The sequence below is a fragment of the Thunnus albacares genome, chromosome 13 (genome assembly GCF_914725855.1).
Source record: "Thunnus albacares chromosome 13, fThuAlb1.1, whole genome shotgun sequence".
Classification (NCBI taxonomy): domain Eukaryota; kingdom Metazoa; phylum Chordata; class Actinopteri; order Scombriformes; family Scombridae; genus Thunnus; species Thunnus albacares.
The window spans coordinates 1725370-1750890 of NC_058118.1; the positions used below are offsets into that span (position 1 = coordinate 1725370).

The 25521-nt window shown below is 39.7% G+C and overlaps 1 protein-coding gene across 21 annotated transcripts in view; it reads left to right on the forward strand.

Moving 5' to 3' along the window:
• The window catches only part of dlg2 (discs, large homolog 2 (Drosophila)), a 182547-nt gene that overhangs the window by 104578 nt on the left and 52448 nt on the right, over positions 1-25521 (forward strand). For 2 of the 21 annotated variants that reach the window (XM_044369705.1, XM_044369709.1), the window contains exon 1: positions 6231-6457. The exons of the other annotated variants lie outside the window; for them this stretch is intronic. In XM_044369705.1, coding sequence (XP_044225640.1) covers positions 6374-6457 — 84 coding nt within the window. In that variant the 5' untranslated portion in view covers positions 6231-6373. Of the gene's footprint in view, positions 1-6230; positions 6458-25521 lie in introns of those variants that run through there. 21 annotated transcript variants of the gene reach the window in all.

Sequence of the window (25521 nt, forward strand, 5' to 3'; positions counted from 1 at the left end):
TTATTGGATCATCTATACTAGTAATAGAGACTTCTGGTCAGGATATCTCAGCCTGTGCTACATTGTGTCTCACAAGTAGTCCCAACATTATGAAAGTACAAAACTGAGTGCCTGTGGAGTGGGTTACACCACTCTTATCTATGTAATAACCAAGTCAATTTCATGATTCATTTGGCAGTATATAAATATATCATGTCATAGATATATAAGAATAGGTATAGGGATACAGGCATATTTGGTAAACAAAGAAATGGTTGGATTAAAGGACTGTGACAGCTCTATTTCTGGGAAGGCATTGTGTTATATACAATAACTTGAAAGGCTGCATTGCTCGTGCTTTGCTTTACATCACAGCTGAGGGTGCTGCAGATAAAAGAGGTGACTATTAAGAAGCTGCCCCATAATTACCCCCCTCTGAAACCCCTCTGACCCTATACATCATCAAACAGCCCCATCAGACACGATCCACTCCACATCACAGATACACACTAAAGATTCAGGATAGCATTTATAGTATGCAAATTGGTATGCAGGTGTATCTATAAACCACTGTGTGTCACTACACAAACTCCAAATAAAAATGATATACCACATGTATCATATCTACATGCAGAAGCAGTCTCTCAGGGTGTGTCATGATCTAGTGTTCAGCTGCTTTGTTTATGATTTATGCATGGCTGTACAAAGGGCTGATCTTTAATGAACACTTTCTATGGAATAAGTATCTGGAACAATATGCAAACAAGGAATGTGCTGATATGAAAATGTAAATACATTGATCTTGGCTAAAAGTACAATCAAAATATGAAAATCCTTTTCTTAAACATACATTAATGACTGAGAAATCTTCACTATATAAATGTAGATATGCTACTGTTTTTGACATTTTGCTGCCACTCTTGAAAGGTTTTCCTTTGATTACTTTTTGGAAATGATAGATACTGTAATCTAGAACTGTACTGCATAGTACCAAAGAATATGTATTTGGTAGTTATTGATCTGTGTGTGTGTGTGTGTGTTTCAATGTGCACTGGCCTATGGCGCATCATCATCCAGCCAGTCAAGGTCAATGGCCCGGTTCAACGGTTCAATATGTCAGTGTCAGGCAGCTCTGAAAGTTCAACATTGTATGTGTGTATTTAATTAAGCGTTTGTCTGTTTGGAATCACATTTTGGGAGAATTAGACATGCAGCATACAGTATATCAAATGTTTTTGATTGAAATACTTGATAAATCTTTCTATTTACATGTTGTTATGACTAGACAGTGGCTATTTGAAAGGTAGTTTGTTGGTGTAAAAATAGATTTCGGACAACTTTTTGCATTCTGTCTCACTTTGCTTAGTTTTATTGTTTTTCTCTGTCTTTGTTACTATTATATCTGCCTCTCTCGTACAAAAAATCTGTGTTTTTGTCCCCCTCCTCACCATTTTGTCCTATTATAGCCATACAATGGGAAAAGTAAGAATAAGCCACTCATGAATATAAATATACCCACTCGTACCTGCTTTGAACAATGGAGTTATTTGTCACTTTGAATAGTTCAGCTGTAACATTTCCATGAGTTACATTAGAAGAGTAACTATATTGCAAGTCTTTTTAGGATCTGATTATGGTGACTGTCAATCTTATCCTCACTATAATTGTAAAGACATGCATATATTGGAGGATATCCTTTTCTGAAGAATGTGAAAAGATAGTTTTTAAATTTACCTTTGTCAAAATAATGTGTTGGTACAGATGCAAATACTGTTTTTGTGTGCAACCTTCTATCAGCATTGATTTATTTCGCTCCCTCTTGCTGCTCTTTTGCAAACATTCATGATATCTAAAATCCAGATAATGCTGTGTATAAAATATGAAATGACAATTCTCAGTTTTCTACTAACCTACATAACCAATCCCTCGCCATAATATTCCCCATTAGTCCCTGGAAATTTCAACCTTTTGCAAGTGTTTTTAGAGAATAAGAGAATGCAAATGCAGGCGGCTGACCTCCTTTACAAGGCCAAGGATGGCTTGACGAGATCTGCCTCATCCCTGCTGAGTTCCCCTCCCAACCAAACAGACCTCTCACACACACATACACACCAGGCAGAAAGTTGTGTATCCTCCTGCACATGCACATAACTTGAGTGCGACCCTGGGGACATCAGGACCCTTCGCTCCAGATGGCCAAGGCCTCCTCCAGCCCTGCCTGACAGCCTATCACAATCAGCTGCACTTAGTGTGGATCCAGCCACCCTGGACTAACCAACCTTGACATGCCAAGCTCTCAGTAGCAGACACATAAAAATACAACACTATACCAAACCAAATATAAAAGAATACAAAAGTTCCTTCTGTGATTCCACCATATCATTGCATGTGTTTCCTATAGTGCAACAAAGGCTGGTACTATCATTAGTATGTATTTGTAGACTCACAAATATCGTTTCTTTAAATCAGCTAAAATCAGTGTTTTTATAATAACGATGTATGTGACTACAGTGTGTAATGTGTTGGGCGTGGCTCGTAGTGATGAACCTACAGAATTGTCAGTGATAGTATCAGCTAAACTGAGATTTATAGCAAGTTTCAGCTCATTGTTCAACTGTTCGGTTGTCACTTGATTTGCTGATCTACTTACAAGATTTGTAAATGTATCCAAAGCCTGATATATCTTATACCTCTGTGCCATACCTCCATTGTTGTCCAAAAACTATTAAAAACATGTCAATGAGCCACACCGCTGCACTGGGTGACATGTTTCATCTCAGCAAAGAGTTTGGTCACATTAGCTTGTTTAGAAACAGCTCCAAAGACTAATGACAGCGATCACATTTTCAGTCTCCGGAGAGTAGTTCTGTGTAAGGCAGACGCCACTTAGAGGGAACACAGCTCCGTTTACAGAGCTTTACTAGCTTGTTGTGCCACATGTAACAACCTCTTGACTTTGTACTACATTGTTAATTTCTCAAAGAACTTCAGTACTACTTGTGAGATATATCAGGTTTTGGATACACACACATTACTTGTAAGTAGAATGTTGTTGGTTTGGCTCTGCACATGAGATTTGTAGACAATAAGAAGAATATAATAAATTGCCAGCCTCATTTTAATATTTTACTTAAGACGACTAAGAGAGAATATTATCGTTGGAACCCATGGCAAGAAATGTCGATTCAGCAGACATCAGCAAAATGTTTCTGCCCTCCTAGGCCAGCTGTCTATGGTTGGTGGACTTTACCAACATCATGTATAACTGAGTCATCTGTGAAGCTATGAAAAAACACACGGTGGTGGTTTTGAGTGTGGCCGATAAGAAGTGTGGCCTCAGACTCAGGTTTGAGACACATCATAAATAATCAATGAAGCAGAGGAAATGTAATCACTAATGCCACCTAAAATGTTCCGCTTTGCTGCGTAAATGTCAAATATAACAGCCTTTCCTCAGCATGTTCTAAAGCTATTAGTCCCATTTTACATTTCAATAATTAGCACAATCTTCTGATTGGAAATCTGCCCTTATATCAGGCAACATATATGCTGAAGTCTGAAATTACCATTCATCATAAGATAATTTGCGGTATTTATTTCCTTTACCACCAGGTGTTGCATGAATGCCATTTTTCGGGGAGCATGTTGATTCTCATTAAACAGTCTGGAAGATAGTGGAGACAGTAACAGTGATCAATGGATGTCCCCATGGCAACTTTGAGGATTTTGCTGTTAGTAATATCAAGGGGACTGACGGACATTAATATGCTGTGATATCCAGAGAGGCACAGTATTAGTAAGAGGCATAATTGTTGATCTAATACTGTTTGTCCTTGCAATTACAAAAGGTTTGGATTTTCTCACAACAACCACCAGTTTAATGTATCACAAACTGAGAATTGCAATATAATTGAATCTAGGCCTTGGCTTTGTGATATTTCTGTCCTGGTGAACCCCACCCTTATTTGTAGGGAGAAACAATAACTCGGTTCTGTGTGTGTATTCTGTTGCAGGTAGAAAAAGCTGAGACAAGTGCTGATTGAGCACTTTCTCTCTACTCATTTTATTTAAATTTTCAATTAAATACAATATAGTATGCAGACCAAAAAGTTAACTCATACTGTGAGATTCAGACAGAAGAAGATATGCAAAAGATGTGTGTATTGTAAAATGTTATCGATCACACCCATCTGCAGTGATTACAAAGAGAAATCTCTGTTTTAGGACAAAGCAGGACAAGACGAGCCAGGCTGAGGCTCTTGGAACAGAGAAAAACACAGCCACGTCATCCTCCCCACCCTGTAGTTTATCATTGTTCAGCTGTGTGGTGTCATCTTTCCTGGCAATTAGCCTGCAGCGCTCCTACTCTTTAGTGATAGAAGGGCAGACGTGTTATTATGGGAGGTTGATCCAGAATACGCTGTCAAAACACACATCCTGATGTGGGAGGAACAGACCTCTTTGTGGTCTTCCTCGAGTTTCTTTTGCAGAATTATTTGAATGCAAAGCAAGTCGACCAATTGATTTGAGAGGTATGAATTGCAGCCCAGAGGTAAAATGCAGAATTGCGTGGGTTCAGAATTGATAGATGGGAGGGAGGAAGGGGAAGTTGATGCATGGGACAGCAGTGTTAATATGGCTCATTTATGAGGTGTGATGTCAGTGCCTGGCACATTAATGAAACACATCTTTAACTCCTGATATTGGCAACTGACTAATGCTCAGATCCTCTCTCTCTGTTGTATTGTATTACTATAAGACTACAGCAATTTGTTCGCTGTCTTTTACTCATATCACTTACACTTTAAATGCCTTAAATGGCTTCTAGGAAGTATTACAGTTTCTACATCTTAAGTTTTATTCCAATTCATTCGAAATGCAACAGATGAGCAACTGGTCTATCAGTTTAGAGTGTAGCCAAACAAACAATGGCCTAAGAAATCATCACATCATGTTTTAGAAGACATTTCCCATGCATTTGATCCCAAGAAAGACAGGTGAACCATATGCCAGTGAGAACTACTGGCATACTACTACCCACAGAAATGTAACTGCATTTTCTTGATCTGCTACAGCATACATATGTGCTCTGTAAATCACTTTTCTAGTGGTCTCCTTTGAGAAAAAATCTGAAACCAATTTTATATTTTTTGGTTTCATGATGGTGCCACCTAGTTTTGTATTAATGTCATGGAATACCACTACATAGATGTTTTGATACAGCCAATCAGATCTTTGCATAAAGCAGTATTGTCAGTGTTCTGTTATCAGCAGATCAGACGGTCACACTGAGCCTGATAGCATCCTGCTACACAACACAAGAGCCACAGACTCTGAACAACAACCCACATTAGTTTTCCTGCTGTAGTCTCCTTCTTATCCAACTTACAAACATGAACACACATCTTGTCCTGCAGCTTAGCTTGTTGTACGAGCCACCAAACAAACATTCACCAGGGAAAAGGGCACCGCTAACGTCAGTTTGCATGCTAGATAGCTACAGTAATTAGCTGCTCAGCTACAGCACATTAAATAGCAAGTAAACATACCTGCAAATGTCACTTCGGTGCTGTCAGATGCTGGCGTGGTTCTTATTCCTCAATACCTCTACTGACAACGCACAGTCTGCACATTAGATGTAGCACAAGTTTGTTTACTTTGTCTCTTTTTCCCTTCGGTGTACCAGCATGCTGCAAACCTGCCAGCTGCTCTCAATCAAACACACACGCCTGAGACAAAACAGAGCATTTCTGATATTTCCCCAAATATTTTTTTTCTTCCTTTTAATAATAAAAACTATTAAAAAATACATTTAAACATGTTGACATTTTTTACTGTAAAAGGGATGAGTAAAAGGGATTTCAGTTGGATTTTGAAAAAAGATATTTTCACTAGTGAAACACATCATTTCGCCCGCTAAACATGTGATGTTGCATTTAGTGTTTCTTTTTTGCTGTTTATGATTGGCTTTAGAATGATGAGTGGTGTTGGTATAGTGAGAGCAGAGCATCACCCACATCCTCCTCCCCCCTCCACCTCTGGAAAGAGGGAGCTGCTGACAGCCTCTCAGCAGGTTTCAATTGGTGCTGAAGATGCTGTTTCCACGTGGAAAGCAGTGGTCCCTCCTCCCTTTCTCTCCCTTAGCCTCTCTCTCCCTCCGTCTCTCTCTTTCTCCCTCCCTCCCCTTGCTTTTGTGGCTGACGGAGACCTGACTTTGCTGTGCAGACACTCTCCCTCTCTCAGCATCATCCCGTCTTTTCTCCCTCCCTCTCTTTTTTGCTCTCGCTTTGCACTACAGTCTGCTGAAAAGGAGCACTCAGTCCAGATGGGCAGCAGCTAGAGCCGTTTGGGCTGTCACCGCAGACCACAGAACATTATTATTTCACCTGTCGCTATGTTTGCCTCTATTTGGTATGCCAAGAAGCTAGGGAGACGACTTGTACAGAACAGCCGGAAAGCTAAAATGCTGAAAGACAAGGTAGGTCCACTGCTGTGCATGCTTTACTGATTCACTTTGGGTTGACAAAACAGGTAGAGAATACAGTTTCATGACAGATCTGTGTGAAAGACACTACTGCTGAACTCAAACACCAACACAGCCTTTGATAGTTTTTACATGGGAGGTGTTGCTCTATACAGTCAAAATGGACAGTTTAGGTAGTGCTGCAGCAAGAAGTGGTACTTCAATTCACCTGTTGATTAATAGTGCTGTTGACGTATGTCTTAGTGATTTGACTTTAGGTAAATTAGTTGACTTTGCTCGATTGCATCTTTTCTGCCTCATTTGGAAGGGAGAATGAGCAGGGAGGTATGCAGACCTTGCTGCCTAGAAAGCCAAATCTTGCATTTTGACCCTGCCCACGCACAGGGGAACTCAGAAGCTCACTCTATCTCAACTCATTAAGCAACAGCAGACTCGCCTATCTCAGTCATTCTGTCCCAGAACACTGGTTTTCTTCACTGACATCTTTTAAGTCATCTGCCTTCAGCACAGCCAAGTTTTGACACTGCAGACACTGCTCTCACAAGCAGATTCTCCCGCTGGAGTCATCTGATAGATGAGCCTGACTGCGAATATACTATACTGACAGGACAGAGAGCTTTCCTCCATTGCCTATGGATACTCATTTTTCCCACAATGTTGCTGTTTGGACTCATCTTCAAGAGAGTGAGATGTGTATTGCCTGGGGGATACAAATACAGATGTGGCTGAATATAGGACTGAAAAATGAATCCACTTAATCAGACTTTTGCCCTGCTAGTGGCAGGGCCTCAGGCTGCTGATGATGGCCCTGGACAAATTTTCTTGAAATTGAATGCAGATATTTAGCCGACTCCTTGACCTCCCATTTAGCACCACCATCAGATCAGAATTTCACACTGAAATAAACTTCTGGTGTGATTACCATGAAATCTGCTGTGGATATTCAATGGGAATAATCCTAATGTTTTTGGTGACCCACTGACTTTTTCCTTATGTGCCACCATCGGGCCAAAATGTCCACTGGTCTGCAAGGAATATTCAAACCTAATGGACAGACTGTCATGAAATTTACTGAAAACATTCAGGCTCCCTAAAGGATAAAGTCTTTTCATTTTGGACACCCCATGCTTTCCTCAGGGCTATGAGTATGTCAGCTTTGCACCGTAGCATCCCATAATATAAAGTGCAAATTGCCATGAAATTTTCTATGCACATGCATGCTCCTTAGTGTATGAAACCTCTGGATTTTACTGAACCCATGCCCTTTCCTCTAGCACCACCCTCAGAACAAACTTTGAAAATTGGACTCGGTTTCTAGTCAGGCTGTAAGATTTCAGTATGTAGTTTGTTGGATCCAACACTTTTGCGTTATGGATCATTTTGAGCTGTACAGCCTCTAGAGGTTGCTAGCGGGTCTTTAGACTATTTCTCTGCTCTCCAGATGTGGAAGAGCAACATTACACCATTAGTAAGACCATAATTTTAAATAGAGAGAGCAGCTGCACTCTCCTCTGATTTTCTGCCAGGTTTTGGCGCCAAAGTGCGACTATACTGAACTTTGAACTCCAAATATTCTGACTTCAACAACACGCATTCAAAGGCCTTCAGGCACTAACGTATAACATAACATTAACATATGAGCGCTGCCCAAGCAAGTACAGTCATCTGCTTTTGGTCCCTCGAGACTCCTGGATTGGCTGCTTTCTTCTATTGTCAGCCAGCAGCTGAACAGCACAACTTTAACTATTATCTAGTGCCTCTATCCTTGCTGAAAGGCACCACGATAGTAGCTCGTGAGTGGACAAAGTTTCTTGCTCTTGCTTCTTGCTCTTCCAACCTTTTGTGTTTTAGCTAAATGAGAAACACTTCTGGCCACTAGCCCATTTTTTGACCTTTAAACCATCCGTGGGCCTCGGGTTCCTTCCGTTTGTCTTTTGTCACACTTTGACGCACTCCCCCCCCCACTATTTGTCATCACACTTGTGATACTTACAACTTCCACTGTCAACTGGCTCACCAATAATTGCAGCATCAGTCCTACTGATTATACTCTAGCTACGTATGTAATCTGTGATCCCTGCAGTGTGTGTGCCAAGGCCACATTCACATGAACAAAAAGCAGTGTGCTGCTTAGCAACGAATGTTTGTGTGTGTGTGTGTGTGTGTGTGTGTGTGTGTGTGTGTGTGTGTGTGTGTGTGTGTGTGTGTGTGTGTTGGGGGGGATGTGGAGGCTGATAGAACACTGAAGTAGAGTGCTTGTATTTTACCTAAAGGGGTGAGGGGTGGAAGGGGCCAGTAATGGATATAATGCATTGAGATGATGCATTTGCCTATAGCACAAAAATAATATATAACTGCTGTGTATATCTAATGGTGAACCTGATAGAGGATCCATGTATAAAAGATCCAGAGTAGCCTATTCTGTTAAACTAAAGCTTGTGAGGTAACTAACAGAGAGTGTTGATACATTTCCATCCTTGTATGATGTTCTCAACACAACAATATTCTGTTTATGAGCAAAAAACATAATCTTTTATGTGTGTGTATGAGTTACTATTCATTTGAGATAAATAGGTTTTGGAAATGTGAGATTTTTTGAATGTACTTGTGGAAAAAAGAGGTTCAGAATATGTATTTCCAGCACCGTTTGCAGTCCTTAGTAAGTGACCTGCTGGTTGGACTGTGGTGGCACAAGGTGATGGAGCTGTGTGGGTATGTGCATGTGAGTGTGTAAATACAGTACATGCACTGTATGTGTGTATGTGTAGCCATGCGTAAAGCACCGACAGAGGCACATGAGAGTCGACTTTCCTCCACACAGCTGGGAAGCAACTAATTGGAGCTCTGTGTCGCTTGTGATATTTTAAACCAACACATTTCTTTTTTCATTGGCAAGCTGCAGGATTTCACATCGGATGTTTGTTGAATTGACCATGTATAGAATATTTGAAAGTTTCACAGTTTTGAAGAATTCAGTTAGTCGAGTCTTAGTTTGAGAGTAATGAAATTGATTTGTTGTCTTGGCAATGGCTTTCCAAGAACTGCTCAGTAAAATGTTCCTCCCTTTCAAAAAGACAGAAATGTTCTTTTTTTCCCAACACTTCAGTGAAGGAAAACAATATTGACCTAAATCTTGCTATTGAATCTCAAGTTCATACAATTGAATGACACAGAAGTTAAAACTAAAACTCATGTTCAGTATCAGTAGTGTTGGATGTTGTATATCAGTCTCTTTCCTTTCTTTTTCTTTCCTTTCTCAGGATGAATGATTTTCTCCTCACTACTTATTATTCCGTTTCGATTAAAACAGACCTTACCTGTAGCAGAACAAGTCCGTGCAGCAGTGCTTTGAAATCAAATTGGAAAAGAACTCTTTTCAATTATTGGATCTGCACTATCCACACCGCATCTAAATTTACCCATGTGTCAAGTCCTCACAGAAAATTTCCTTTCTATAAATGATTTAAAGATTCTTATTTCCACTGTAGACCATTACTTTGGTATTGCTTTTGCTACAATAAAGGCACCCACAGAAAGGTATTCATTTTAAAGTTTCTCTCAAAAATGTTCTTTAAAATAATGTAATACTGTAGAGAAGCTTCATTAGTAGAACAGGCTTGATATGTGATTTTCTATCTTGTAATATATTTGTGATCTACTGTTTCACAACAATTCGCTGTATATTTATTATGTAGTGCTAGTATTTTGTTTACAAAAACGCAACACAATGGCAAAAAAATGAGAATTGAAGGACCATGTCTAAAATTGGACCACAGATATCAGGTTATATTACAGTCAGTGAGATGAGCAAACCAGTGCTAGTGAGGTAAGGGTGAGTCACCAGCTGACATGAAAGGATAGGTTTTGCCTGACATGAAATGATTTTGATCAGGTTATATGATTTGGGCCATTTTTGTATCCTGGTTAAAATCATATTACAGGTACTGTCTGTGTTGCTGTTTCAGGATCAGAACCGGAGAGGAGCTGAGGAATAAATAGACATAACCGGAGAATAGCCAAATAATGTGACTCAGGGTAATTTGATATTGTTAATGATGTAATGAGTCATTATAACTGCCAGATGTTAGAATAGATATTTTCTGTACTCTTTATATTATTGTGATGCTTTCTTGTTATAAAATGATTTTACCACAGGATCAAACATGATGTACATGAGGGAAGGTGTGTTTCTTTTATCTTATCATGTGCAACATTAAACTATCACATAACTAATCAGATTATAACATTATCGCTCATCTGAAATCATCATCAAATACTTTTTATAATAGTAATAATAACACCCTCCCAACCCCTTTAAATAAATATTGTTCTGTCTCTTGAGCTGCATATTCTAGAGTCAATGGAGGGTGTATTTCTCTATCAAAAATCTCTACAGTCCTTGAGGCCTGGTGGTTGAGATGCGTACCATATGACCTCAACATGGCCTGTCTGATTCCAGTCTGGGACCTTTGTTGCATGCCCTCTCTCATCATCCTGAAGAGATATACAACAAACAAAACCTTTAACAGTTGAGTTGCTGAATTGTTGTATGGCACCCAGTCCCAGCAGAGCTGTAAATACTATATCTTTGTACTGTATGTGGTCGTGATGAGCACAACAGTCTCTCCCTTTCTCTCTGTCATTTTATCGCAGGGCAAGTGAGAGTCATTGAGGGCTACCTGGCTCTCCACTTCAAACGGTAGCTCGCTCTCCAAACACCTCAAATTAATCTGTCTCCACAGCTGTCCACAGCAAACTCTGCTTTATTTCAAAGGACTTAGCCTGGATCACAGAAACCCCCACAGCTGTTGAATCGCTGTCTGGGTTCAGAGATATCGTAATTACAAATTGAGCCCACATAAATAAGCCAACGATGTAGTACACAAATATGACAGGGGAGGGTTTTGTATAATACTGAAGTTGCAGAGATGTAACACTTGCAACATTTTTCAAATTAATTACTTAGAAATGTTTTTTACAGAAGTCCTTGAATGTCCCAAAAGTGAAAACTGAGGACTTCCAAAAAAATCACAAGTCATAATTTATGATGAGCACTTGAAGGCAGCATATGCTGCATCATTAGCTGAGTAGAGAGAGGGGAGATTTAAAGACAGCAGAGAGCTGTTGTATACATACACTCATACAGTATGGTTGTTCTTTGAGTGTATCTGTAGTTAATCTGCTGTGAAAGGCTCTTTGTGTAAACAAACTGCTGATATTACCTGTGCAGCGTGGCAAAATCTCATCTATGAACATGAATTGGAAATGCTGGTAGCCTTGGTTTAACTGTGGCGGTCTGAGTTTGATTTGAAGCAGCGATGTCTCACAGTAAATGGGTACGGGTCATGTTTGTACAGTGTTAACTGCCAGAATTACCTGAATGACATCTGTTTGCTAGAGCTTCTTCAAACACACTCTCACCTCTCATCACCATGAACCATCCTCACCCTTTCTGCTCTTTGTCAGCGTCCAGCAGCTGAACACTGATTGTTGCCTCCATCATTTCAGACTGGATTCACAGAAACCAGACAGCATTTCTTTTCTTTTTGCTTGCTTTTCATTGTCATTGTACATAAATATCTACCAATCACATGTTTGTATTAAGAGATTATCAAATAGGTGATAGGTGAGTACTGAAATAATAAATTGATTGAGGAAAATTATTTTAATTTAAATATTTTTTTAAAAATCTTCTTATTATTGATCATTTAAAATATTAACATTTACTAGTTGTTGCTTCACAAATGCTACTTATTAGCTTGCTTTTCTCTGTTTCAGATAAATATCAGACAAACTTTTAGGCACTAGTAACTGAATTTTGTCATTTTAGAGACTATAATTGTAATTTATGTTTATTATTAGCCATTTATCTCTTTACTCTCTCTACTTCCTTTCTCATGGATTAACTTGTTCTATTCCAAATCAGTCTCTGTCTGTTTTTTATTCCCCTGTGGTTGTTCCTCTCATGATGTCCCAATGGCAAAGCAGCCATTTGCTGCGTGGGAACCAGCTTCTTTCGATAATGGATGTGCACTCCAGTAGTATGATAGGCGAGTGGGTTTTTTAGAGGGCCAATGTCAAGCATCTGGAGAAGCAAGTGACAGAGAAACATGGCAGTGTGATGAGGTTTTCTTTTTGGCTCGTTCTTATAATTTTTTTAAGCCCGTCAAGCCTGCTCTCCTGTGAGCAGAGTACAGTTTTCACATTCTGCTTTCCCTCTACCTTGTTCTATGTGTACCTGCAAGTTGTTATCAGTGTCACGCCAGGCGAATCTAATCCTGTGGTCATCCAGCACTGAAGCGGAGAGCAGCGCAGCTTCCAGGCAGTCCGGGCCTGAGGCCTGAGTTGTTCCAACATCCACACATCCTCCTGCAGCCTGATCCACCGGAAGACAGGCAGGGAGAAAATGAGGAAGACACATGAGACTCCAGTGTGTGGGAGGGAGATGGTCGTGGGTTGCTAGAGAGAGAAGAGGTCATTGACAAACGAGCAAATGAAAAAGACAGAGAACACAAAGTGAGGGAAGGAAGAATAGGAGGAGACAGACAAGTAGATGAAACCGCTCATCTCTCTCCTTTCTGGCTGAACCTCTTCGCTCTGATTGCTCCAATCACAAAAGAGCGAGACAAAAGGTTAAAGCAGCTCTATTCTGAGAATTTTCAATTAGCCCCAAGCCAGCGTTCAGCATTGTATTTGATTTACCTACCACTGCAGTGACTAGGTTGTTGTTTCCATTTGTTTTTTTGCTCATTATGGTGTGTTTGTGTTTGGATGGGTGTATATTTGTCTGTGGCATGGGCCACTGATGCTCCACCTCTTTTCCTGACGTGCTCCATTGATCTGTCTCTAATCTAGTTTTGGCTTCCTGACAGAGCTGACTTCCCTCAGGCATTAATTATGCCTCCATGTGATTTATATCAGTGGGCTCCAGCACCCAGCACTCTTCCCTGCCTAATCCAATCGGATCCACATCTGTGGCCCAGCCGCTGCAGCTCTCACCCAATCAGATATATTGAGTATGTGTCGCAAGTGTTTCCCCTGGCTTACACCCCCCTAGAGCGATATCACCCATCTGTCCTCCACAGCTCCACTGCACCCATTGTTCTAAAGTCCCTCTATGCAAAGAATGCACCGTGTCACTCCAAAACACAGCTGTAAAGAGGACAGGTGTGTGCACTTCAACCTCTAATCCACCCAAACTCCTGCTCATGGATGAGAAGTTGATTTTAAATACAGTATAAGCTGGTATCTAGAGGTACAGCTGATCCATGGATTATTTTACTTGTGAAGATGTGGGAAATTACTGAGCTTTCTTTCTTCACTGGGATATATTTTACTAAAATAAACAGGATGCCTGGTTGTTTGTAGAAGCTGTCTGACCTGCTTGGTGATCTCTGCCAGTCAGAGCACATCTGGATGGACAAAACCAGGTTCAAGATGAGCTTTATGGGGAAGCGACAGTGGGACAGCATGATGAACAACTCATCCCTGGGCTACACTCTCCATGGAGGAAGTGTCCCCAACCTCCTGTCCCCTCCACGCTCCGAGGGCCTCGGCACCCTCAAGAAGAGACTGTCCATGGAAGTCCTGCGGGGCTGGGCCCCGGACCTGGGAAGCCTGAATAGGGGGCTCAATCTTAATTTGAGCCCAGGAAAATGGCCCTCGCTAGTTACCGTGTGCAAGTGGAAACAGACCCTGACAGAGAAGCTGAAGAAGAAACACTGTGACTCCGAAGAGGAATTACAGGTTAGAAAGGGTGCACCTGCCGGGAGACTGACTGACATCCCTGTGTGAAGGTCTTAATTATATATTTTTAGAATGGTCCAGACTTTTAGTGCACCTTTCTTTTAAGCACTTCAGCTAATCTATATGACAGATTTGTCATGCCTTGTATACAGCAGTGCACTGCAGCAGATATCGGCATACAAGTTGTACTTATTGAATTTCTATTTAATTGTTCGAATCCCTCTGAGATTAATACACCTCTTCAAAGGCAACCTGGCCAGGAAAGCAGCATGGAGATAAACAGAAGACTCAGACAAACAACAACTACAAAATAAAGTCACATAAAAGGAACAAAAGGCAGCAGTGTAATATCAAATCAGCAGGCTCACAGAGCAACACTATTTTAATCTTGACTAAACAAAGATAGCTCCTTAATGAGTCTGCCACAAATCCTTCATTGTAACTTTTAGATATAGAGAGTTTTAGAGATATTTACCAAAGATTTCTGCTCTTTTTTATGTGTTCACAGTCAAATTGTGTTTTTTCTTTTTGACTAAAGGGCTGTTCTGAGGTTTTACACTGGTAAAATTTGTTTGGTCTGCATTTGGTCACAGCATCTGAAATTTAACATGTGAGAAAAGCAGGTGTAAAATCTGCAGCACTGTTTTATCAGACACATGAAGAGAGAGAGAGAGAGAGAGAGTACAGGCAGGTGGAAACAGTGAGTAAGAGAGAATTAATAGATGCATCATGAAGTAGTGAATTTATAGTAGTAGCTTGTAACACAACACAAGTGAGCAGCAATGTAACAACTTATTATTTTTTCACACTGTTACTTCTCTGTTTCATGCAGTGCTCTCTTGCTTATTTTTCTTGACTTGCTTTGGGTCAGTGCCATATGATTGAAGCAGCCAGTAATAGCTACTGAGCTATTGTACATTTTTCATCCATTTGATGATCAAATCAAAGGAGTTTTAAAGTTTTACCAAAATTCATTCAATCACTGATCTTTTAGTTGAGTTGACATCCGGCTATTTATTTTCTCACATAGAGCTTTCCTCTTGAAGGATGAATCCATGCTTGTAGTTCCAAAAGTGTCTTCTCTTCAACAAATATTTCAAGTTCAGCAGCACAAAAATACTCTAGAAATATGCAACGTGCTTATGTAACAGCACTTTGTGCAAATGTGATTAACTGCAGCAGTGTACATCTGCAGTCTTAGTAAACACTCAGCTGAAACTGAACATTTGTGCAGATGCAAAATGTTGCAGCCCTGATGGTTATTTACAACAGACTCAGTAGATATCCCCCACTGACAGAGCAGCTACATACAGTATGCAACAATAATGAAACCATCCACTGCTGCTCTGATGTTACAGCCTTACCATTTCTTATATTCTTTGTAATTAGAAATATAGCTTTCCATCCAACAGGTTCCTTTAATGTATTGAATTCATTAAATGGAAGATATTTCCTATTAGACTTTCCTCGTAGTTAATGGAGTAGCTGGCTGGTGATCTGTCACATCAACAACCATTAGCCTTTTTTCAGGTTTTCCACTCAGTTTATTCCCACTGCTCTCTAGGTTGTGTCATTAATAGCATAATAAAAATGCATAAAATTGAATGTGTTCAGCATTTTCCACCTTACAGTGGAGCCTTGGGTTTAAAGTTGGGTTCATCTAGTTGCATAGAGGACTGCAGGGGAGAATAAGGAAATATTTCAAATATTTTCTTTTCAGTTTTTAATTGACTCTTTACTGTGCAGTTCATTATGGATGGAGATGTTTGGTTGTTTGGGTGGTTGCAACCATTGGTGTGGCTGTTAATGGGGCATTTAGACTCTTGGTATTTAGTGTGTAGAATTTAGTGGCATCTAGCAGAACAGACTTGGCAGAAATGGAATATAATATTCATAAGTATGTTTTCATTAGTGTATAATCACCTGAAAATAAGAATTGTTGTGTTTTTGTTACCTTAGAATGAGCCCTTTATATCTACATAGGGAGTGGGTCCTCTTCCATGGAGCCATGTTGTACCGCCATATTTCTACAGTAGCCCAGAACAGACAAACTAAATACTGGCTCTAGAGAGGACCTTTTGCATTTTTCGCAGGTTTGACGGACTGCGTAGCTTCTCAGTCCGGAAGGAGAGCGATATTCAGTTAGATGCAATCTGCAACCTCAGCGCTAGATGCCACTAAATCCTACACACTAGTACATTAATCTCTGTTTATAAGTCACCATGGTGATTGTTGTTTATGGCAGCACTCCTAAAAGCTTATATTCATACAGCAACATAAAGTAAGAAATTGTTGGATGTAGTAGTTGTTGTGGTTGTATTGTTTTGAAGGATTATTTTAAATCCATGATGTTAATTATGTATATCCTTACTATAGTAATGACATTGAATGAGTGAATGAAGTACTAGGAATATGGAATGTTTTAACATGCCCATTCTTAGATTTTTATGACCCATAACCTTTAACTAAGATGAGCTTTCCATTCAGACCATCTTAGTTTTAAATGTCTCCAAATATACATGTAAATCAGAAAACATAAAGGTCATGTCTCCACATGACTCAGGTTTACCTGTCAGCTGGAAGGTTTTTGATAAATGATTAATGTCACTGACAAGGCAGATGATGGCTTATTAATCTCATACATTCAGTGTGACATGTTCCAAAAAGGTGATTAAAAGGATAATGATAATAATACATTTTATTTATAGAGCACTTTTCGAGATACTTATATACGCCTTACATGACAAATTAAAAGAATGTAAACTAAAACACATTACAGGTGCTAAGTAGCACAGGATATGAAATTAAATATTAAAAGCAGTTTTAAAAGCTTTGAGTAACAAGCAAGATTGTAGCAGTCATGGATGTGTTTGGGTAGGGAGTTCTAGGGGGAAGGGGCAGCTATGGACAAGGTCCTGGAATTTTGGGAAAGGAGATTTGCATCAGAGGAGCAGAGGCTGCCAAAAAGGAGCGTGGTGGTGGAGGAGGTAGGTGAGGAAGGAGAGTCTGGTTATAAAGGGCTTTAAGAGCAAGGAGAAGTTTGAAGTGAATTCAGTGTGGGACAGGAGCCATCGGAGGTGTTTCAGAACAAGAGTGATGTGGTCACAGGAGGAGCAGGCGAGTGCCAGAGTTGTGGATGTAGTTTATTAAGGACTTTGGAAGATGATATTACCATCTGTTGTAGTAGTGATGCCCAGCCTTTCACATATTTACCATGAAAAAGCTGTATTTCATACTGTACATGCTGTGTATTAATTACTGTGAACCCTGCATCTGTGGTGAAAACAGTCTAAGGAGCAGTCGGACGCTCTCTCAATATACAGTGCTGTTTGCAAGCATTTACAGCAGCACATGTTCTCTTGATATGGCTTCAGTGCATTGGCTGTGAAATGAAACAGTGTCTATGGGGTTAAAGTACTGACTTTCAGCTTTAATTAGAGGGTGTTTACATACATATTGTGGGGACACTAAAATTGGGTTGACCTTATACAAAGGGTGATCATTCTTGCGCAATTCAGCCAATATGGATGGGAACACCCTCCAACATCCTTAAAGATGAAAGCCAGCTCTTTAACCTGAACCTCTGGAGTCATTGTTGCTTTTCAGATCCAATGTACTGGAGCACAGAGCCAGAACAATGAAAATGTATCACAGTCCAAATCCTTACACACAGCCCTGTAACACCATTGAATGGATGGTAGATAGATAAACTACTGGCCGCTGGTGTTTCCTTCATTCATGGCAGATTCTTTACTGCCTCTGAAACCAATATCACATAGGTGAGGTGTAAACAAGTTGCCTTGGTCTTATTTTTGGCTAGACTGCAGGGGCCAGCCCTATAAACACGAAAGTCTGTGACTGACTGACTGTTTCAAATTAAAAGCCCTCTAGCGTTTCATACACAGTCCAGCCATATATAAGGTTTTGACATAGTCTTGTTTGTTATTTGTGTGGTGTTGTTACCAGCTCAGCCTAGATGTTCAGAGTTGTGAGTGCATACATGTTAAACTGTGATGGGATATTTTAATCATATTTGCAATCATATTTGTCACCATACTTGAAACAGCACTAAGCTAGGGTCCAAATAGTTGCAATTAGCTCTCTACTCTTTTACATACATAATATTCAATATTGTACAAAAGTTCTTTTCGAATCATTCAAGTAGGATGGGTTAGTTTGAGAAATTGTACCAATGTTCAGGAATATTAATATAGTAATAAAAACAAAAAACAAAAAAAAATAAAAATAAAAAAATAATAATAATAATAATCTATCTTGCTCCTCCACAGGTGAAATAAAAGAAGCATATCTAAGCAGAGGATTCTATTTTAGTTTGAAGTGTACAACAGAAAACATGGCTACATGAAACATGCCTTTTCTGCAGAATTTTCATGTGTCTAAATGTTGATTTAGTTCAGCTTCTAAGCTTGATTAAAACCTAACTGACATAAGCTACCATCAGTGGCTAAACAGCAACTGCAGCTTCACAGTAGCATTCTTTCTGTCTTTGCTGCCAGGCTTTTATTGTGAAGCAGCTGGAGGAGTTGTTCAGTTTGCATCATGCAAATATTGGATACATGTGTTGTTCAGCAGCAGTATTTATTAGGTCATTAAGCAAAGTTATGGCAGTGTCCTAGCTCTGTCTGATTGACTGTACTGCTGATTCTAATTCAAGATACTTTTTTTCTATTAGTAATAGTTCTATAGAGCTATGTGTGACAGGAGTTTGAAAGACTGATGACAGATGAGACAAAGAAATAAAATCGAGAAAAGAAGTGCAGAACATCCCAGAAGTGACAGCGTGTATCACAATCATCACTAGTGCTGCACTAGTGACTATCTTATTCAGCATTGCATTATCAATAAAAATGAGTTAAAGGGTTAAACGTCAGAACATGACAGTTTTGTGGCATTTTTGAGCTAACAGATCAAAGAGTTTCTGTCTTTGCCTTTGGGATCCCCTGTTCCAAATTCTGACTTGTGAGACACTGTTGTGTCAGTTCCAGCTTCACATCCTGGCACAAACTATCATCCATCATTCTTTCTCATATCTCATTTGGATGTAAAAATTTAAATAAGGTGTGTGTGTGTGTGTGTATCAGACTATGCAGCACAACTCAGCTGATGTTTGTTACTGTTATGTCACACATCTCACATAAACATACAAGCTCTTGATCATTGAACATTTGGGAAATATGAATTATTATTTTGTGATTATATTTTTATATTAAAATTATTACATTTATCATATATTGTTTATATATTATTTTTATGTAGGGGAGGGGCAGATCATAGAGATCTTGGGAAAGAGATGATAGCACAGTAACATATCTGCCCTGATCTATGCTGAATGCAGCATAATGTCAGTTGAAGTTGACTCACTTACTGTTAATGTCCAATACAGTCATTGTCACATCGCCAAATCAAAGGCGGAATCTACCAAAGTAGAGCTGGATGGGGGATGAAGGATAGATACATTTATAACTCAGCCACACACACACACACACACACACACACGCCTTCTTGGAGTCAGCCGGCCAGTTTGATGCAGGATCCCAGAACATAGGGCAGTTTTCTGCCTTTTTATATCAGTGTCTCTCTCTCTGACAGACAGGTCGACTGGCCCACTGGGACAACTCTCAGTACTCCAGATGTCCCATCCATCCTTGAGTCAGATTTGACTTTGCTGAAATGTTTTGTTCTGAATGTCTTCAGAATTATAATTTGATTTGTTTGAATCTTTCTTAAAGCTGCAGATACACACCAGTCAAAGTGCAGTGACTGAGTGGAACATACCTGCTCTGAGAACAAACACGGATCTATAAAAATGGAAAGGAAAACAATATTGACAAATATTTTAAGTTTGGATTAGGCCAGTAAGAAACCAGTAAGAAAACACTTCTGAATTTCTAAAACTATATATTGTCCTGCCACCTCTCTGAAAATACATTACTGTGTGACTTGTTTATGAATAGCAGCAAATATTCCTCAAGAATACTAGTTAAATGCTGCTAGTTAGTCAGGCCTACTGCTTGAAGCAGAACGGCCTGAGCTGAAGTGCCCCCATGTGGCAATTTAGATGCATTACATAAATTGCCCTGCATGAAAATTACATAGACAAGGTTTTAGTTCATCTTCAGTTCACAGTTTCATTCTTTGTCAGATTCAAGGTGTACTTCAAGTTACAATTATTCATTGTGTTTACATTTTGTTGTTAATGTGGCCAAATACACTTGACTTTCTGACCAGAAACATTGTTTTGATTATTGTCTTTAAATGAGTGCTTTTACACTGGATATTCTATTATATTCTTTGTGATTTATCACACACATTCATACATGTCAGATAGAAAGGGGGTGTCTGTACTATGTGCCATCATTCTTCCAATAAATCAATGCCTCTGGCACCACTGTATGCACTTGCAATGTTGAGTTATACAATAAAGCATAACCATGCACATTGTGATTGAAAATGTCCTGTAGAAAATAATTTGCCAGGAGTGAGGCCCTAAGTGGTTAATTGTGCTTTGTAAATAGTAAATTGACATTTATATAGCACCTTTCTAGTCTTCCAACCAATCAAAGCACTTTTACACTACAAGCTACATTCACCTGTTTACACACACATTCATACACTGAATGGTACCTCCTAATCATTCACACAGTGTCAGTGTCTTGCCCAAGGACACTCTGACATGCGGACTGGAGGAGTCGGGAATCGAATCACCGATCTTCCGATTATCCCCTGAGCCACAAACACCCCATAGTCTTACTCCATGAATGAAAGCAGACCACATGGTGATGGCAGGGGAGGGAAACTGGCCCATTAAAGCAACTCAACTTTCTTACCACGAGTTCTCCTCCTTGGTGCAGAGAAGATTGTGTTCCTCAGTGACAGAGGCCTGAGTGGGTGAGAGCTGTTCAATCAAGTGGCACCAACAGACTAAATGACCTGTCAGATTTTGATTGGCTCATCCCAAGTTTGTGTCAAGGGTCAAATGATCTCTGAGTGGAGTGACAATGAAAGACAAAAGCACAAAACAACACACACATTTGCTTGAGACTGCATGCATGCACACACACACACACACACACACACACACACACACACATAACATAACATAGTTGATTGAACTGTGTAGCATAACATATTGGAGAAAATATTACATGGTAAATCACAGAGAGCACATGTAATATTATGTAAATATATATGTATGTATGTATGTATATATATTATATATAATGTATGCAACTTCACTGAGGTGATCATTTACAGAAGGTTGCTATTAGACTAAAAATGATCAGTTACTGGGAGAAGTCTAGAACTCAGATATGAGTGATGAGGCCACATTTAACATTTCATCATTGTCTGATAGTAAATGCAATTACTCCAGTGTGTCTGATCTTACATTAAACTCTCGGAGGTATCCACTCCGACATTTACTACACATGTGCCTACAGAATACCGTTTGTTCTGTTTGGCTGTTTGGTTGCTTGGTTTGTTTGGGTTATTCAGTGTAGACATCACAAGTTACATTGTTGTTGAAGATTGACACATTTTTTTGCCCCAGTGTTGTGCTGACTGAAAATAGTGATACATTATTAGGTACTCAGGAGGACCTGAGGAGAGCTCAGCTCTCAGTGATGGCCTCAAGGCTGTATGCATAGGATTACCTACAGTTCCACATAAAAGGGGATATTTACTAAGGATTTGTGGCCCATTTGTAGGTGCTAAACAGTGAAATTGCATTTGTCCTTATTTACTAAAGGACTACACCAAGGTTTTGTGCAGGTTGTGCATGGAAGAAAATAACTGCGTGTTTTGTCTGCAATATGTGTTTTAAGGTTTTCCTGTTTAGAGGCAAAAAATGTGGGAGGAGGGAATGAAGATTTATATAAGTAGCTGTTGCACCTGATTTATCAACACAGACTGACCACTGCAGCCAAAGACACTGTGTCTGAAATTTAACATCTAGAAAATGCAGATGTACAATCTGCAGCACTGTTTTTTTTAATCACCAATGGTCCCTGACCTAGCCTAAGCTCTCCCAAGAAGTAAAAACACATTTAATCACATTTAAACAGAGGAGTGGCTTCTCACAGAGCTGTGTCAGAGTTTATCACCCAGCTGGTGAATGTTTTAGTACTATCTTTGCTTGTACTAATAATATAAAGTTGAAATGTAATAAGTGACTGTACAAGTGATCATAGGTGTTAGAGGATTCTACACTGGCAGTACTTGCTTGCACACACAAACTGGGTCTACAAGATGACACCTGTGAGATGACTTAATATACTGAACCAAACCTACAGAGTCAATAAGAGCAGGAAGATTAAGTGAAGGGATTTAACATCAAGATGGAAATTAGGTGGAAATCAGAGATTATTGTGTCAGTTTAAAGGGCTCTATATTAAGGGGAGGCATGGATTAAAATATGACAACATCATTGTAACCACTCGGTGTAGTTTTCCTTTAACAGAGTAACAGATTTCTGCATGACCGAAACACTGAAAACGTGCTTTAATCTACACTGGTATGTGTAGATACTGTGGACTTACATTGAAGCAAATAAGTTGATATACTTGTGAATTTGTTTTATAGACTATAAATAGAAACACTCCACAACACATAGGGACTAACAAAAGCCTTCAGCCAAACATCCATCTGCTAATTATCTTTTCAGCCTACAACACCTAGCTGTGTTTTTTAGGAATAACTTTAATTGTAATAATGTCAGTTTGATATTTTAACCTGATTTGTTAGTGTATATGACAAAAGCAGGTAGTGTACTTGTTTCACATATCATGACTGCATTATATGCATTATTGCACCTAGTTTACATTTATTGTTGTAAACTGTAAATTGAAGTGGCAGTGAGGTAGATTTTACTCCCCTATCACACATCACAAACATACATCACAAAATACCAAAAAGTACTATGGATTAACAGTAATGACTCAAATATTATTTTGACCAGTTTCTGAGACTCTGAAATACATTTCTGGCTGGGGGGTGGGGGGGGACATGATGATGTGTTTTCAGGTTTGAACGTTGTTTCAGGGTGTACATGTTCATGATAAATGTCAATAAAGGTCATGGATCACACAGTGCCTCTAAACCCCAAATACCGTATGTTCCTTTAAAACCAAAAGGTCATGTTGTATCTTCTTGACAGTTGCTTGTGACTAATGATGACCATCCTCCATCTTTAAATGGGTATGTGATCAAGAGCACAGCAATGCAGGAAAGCATCAGCATCCCATCATAATGAGATTAAGCACGTGGGCAAACCTGAAAACACATGGAACAGTGAAGCAAGGGTGTCAGAGATGGCAACTGAACTGGGAGGTCTGTGTTTGTTGATTTGTGCATTTGTTTCTAACTGACCAACCATCCATCCAACCATGCCCCCATCCTGCCCACACACTCCTCATCACATACACACACACTCAGGCTGCCCACTGATGCTCTCTCTCCCACGGGGGCATGCTGTTTGCTGCCTCAGTCAGCTCTGACGAGGTATTATTCTCCATCACTGACTGTTGTGTGGCTGTCGCCTCTGGTAGATGGAATGGGTAATAATAACGCCCACACACATACTAAAGCATCACATAACACACCATGTGATGGCAGTATGGTGTGGCGTAGAAAAACTCTCCATTGCAAAAGCTTTTTTATATCACAGCGTGGAAAGCTGTCATGGTGACATCATCTGCACATGAGAATTCACAATCTATACTCTTATGTGTACGTTGTTGTGTTTCAGACACCGTGAGGCATATGGCTTTTCTTTCACATCACAGATGATGTTGATGCTAAAGCAGCCGGATGTTTTAGCATCATTTGCTTGCAACTAAAAGCCCTGTGACCCTGATTCCATGTGACTGAAGAAGTGAGGGAGGTGGGAGTTCAGAAATGCGGTTTCTGATCACATTGAATTAGTATGCTTCCAGTAACGTTAATGCCTAAAAACACACGCTTCCTGTTCACCGTGCTCTTCAGCTGTGAGATTGGGTTTGGAAAGCTTGGATCAATGTGAGGATCAGTGGTCTGTGGGATTGATTGCATTTTTGTCTTCTTCTTGTGTGGTTCTCTGAATCCTTGAAGAAATAGAAGATTTTAGAAAGAAAGAAAGAAAGAAAGGAAATAGTGTATCCACTGTGGCATGAAGTCTCTGCAGTCGTGTATGTAACGTAAAAAAGTATTTATTGGAGGTGGCTGACATTAAAAATATTTTCATCTATCAACCCATTCATTATTATGGTTCTTTAGGAACCCTTTCTCACACCCTGAAGAAGGCACAGGACCATACATGACGGCTATTAATGTGTTAGCCCAACTCACTTAGTGGTTGTCTTTCTTTTTTGTTTTTTGGTGTCTTTATTACTCACTACTCACTCACTGCTTTTTCTTTTGTATATATAAAGCAATCCCAGATACTCTACATTTCGAATCAAAGATTTATTTTTGATTTACCACTTATCAATTATACTGTAATATATAGCTATTTTAAAGCTGCATTTACTCAATTTTTGGGAGCAGAAGAATTACAATATATATTATGTTATTGTCCTGCAAAGTTGTTATGTCAAATATATTAGCAACTTCCTATTTTCACATCCAGATGGCACAGAGCAACAGTATCACTCATGAATATAAGTCTAATATTTACTCTGGTTTAGCTCTGCTTTGGTCTCCACCAACTCCTGATGAACATATCTGGCTCTTTAGTTGCTAAATGCTCTGCTATGTTCACCAGCTAGTCTCTAACTTTGTGTCTGCTGTTTGGTGCTGGGCATGTAATGTACACTGGGTTGATCAGAGCTGATGAGAGTGGAGTTTGCAGGGCACAAAATTGAAAATTGTGAGCGAAAAAGCTCAGTGGAGCTGAGGGTTTTGGCATTATGAGCGACTCCTTTCTCATTACATAGAAGATGTTTGTGATCCTTTGTTAATATAAAACATAAAGATTAGAGCAGCATTAGGTACAGAACTTAGACCTCTTAGATGCAGCCACTCCCACAATAGCAGTCAAGGGATTTGTAGTTCAAACCTCCATTGCCTCCGATTCCCAGCAGCACCGATCATCAATTGTTTCTGCCTGGAGGTGCGGATGCTGTCAAGCAGCTCTGCTAGTTGACTCGTTTATTGACAGAGGGCTGGCAGCCAACACACAGACAACTCTCTCTCTCTCTATCTCCTGCTGTTCTTATCTGTCTCTCTCCATCCCATCATTCTCTCTTATTTATCTCTCTCTCTCTCTCCCCCTTCTCTCACCCCCATTCCTTTCTCACTCAGCTCTCCCCCCTCCC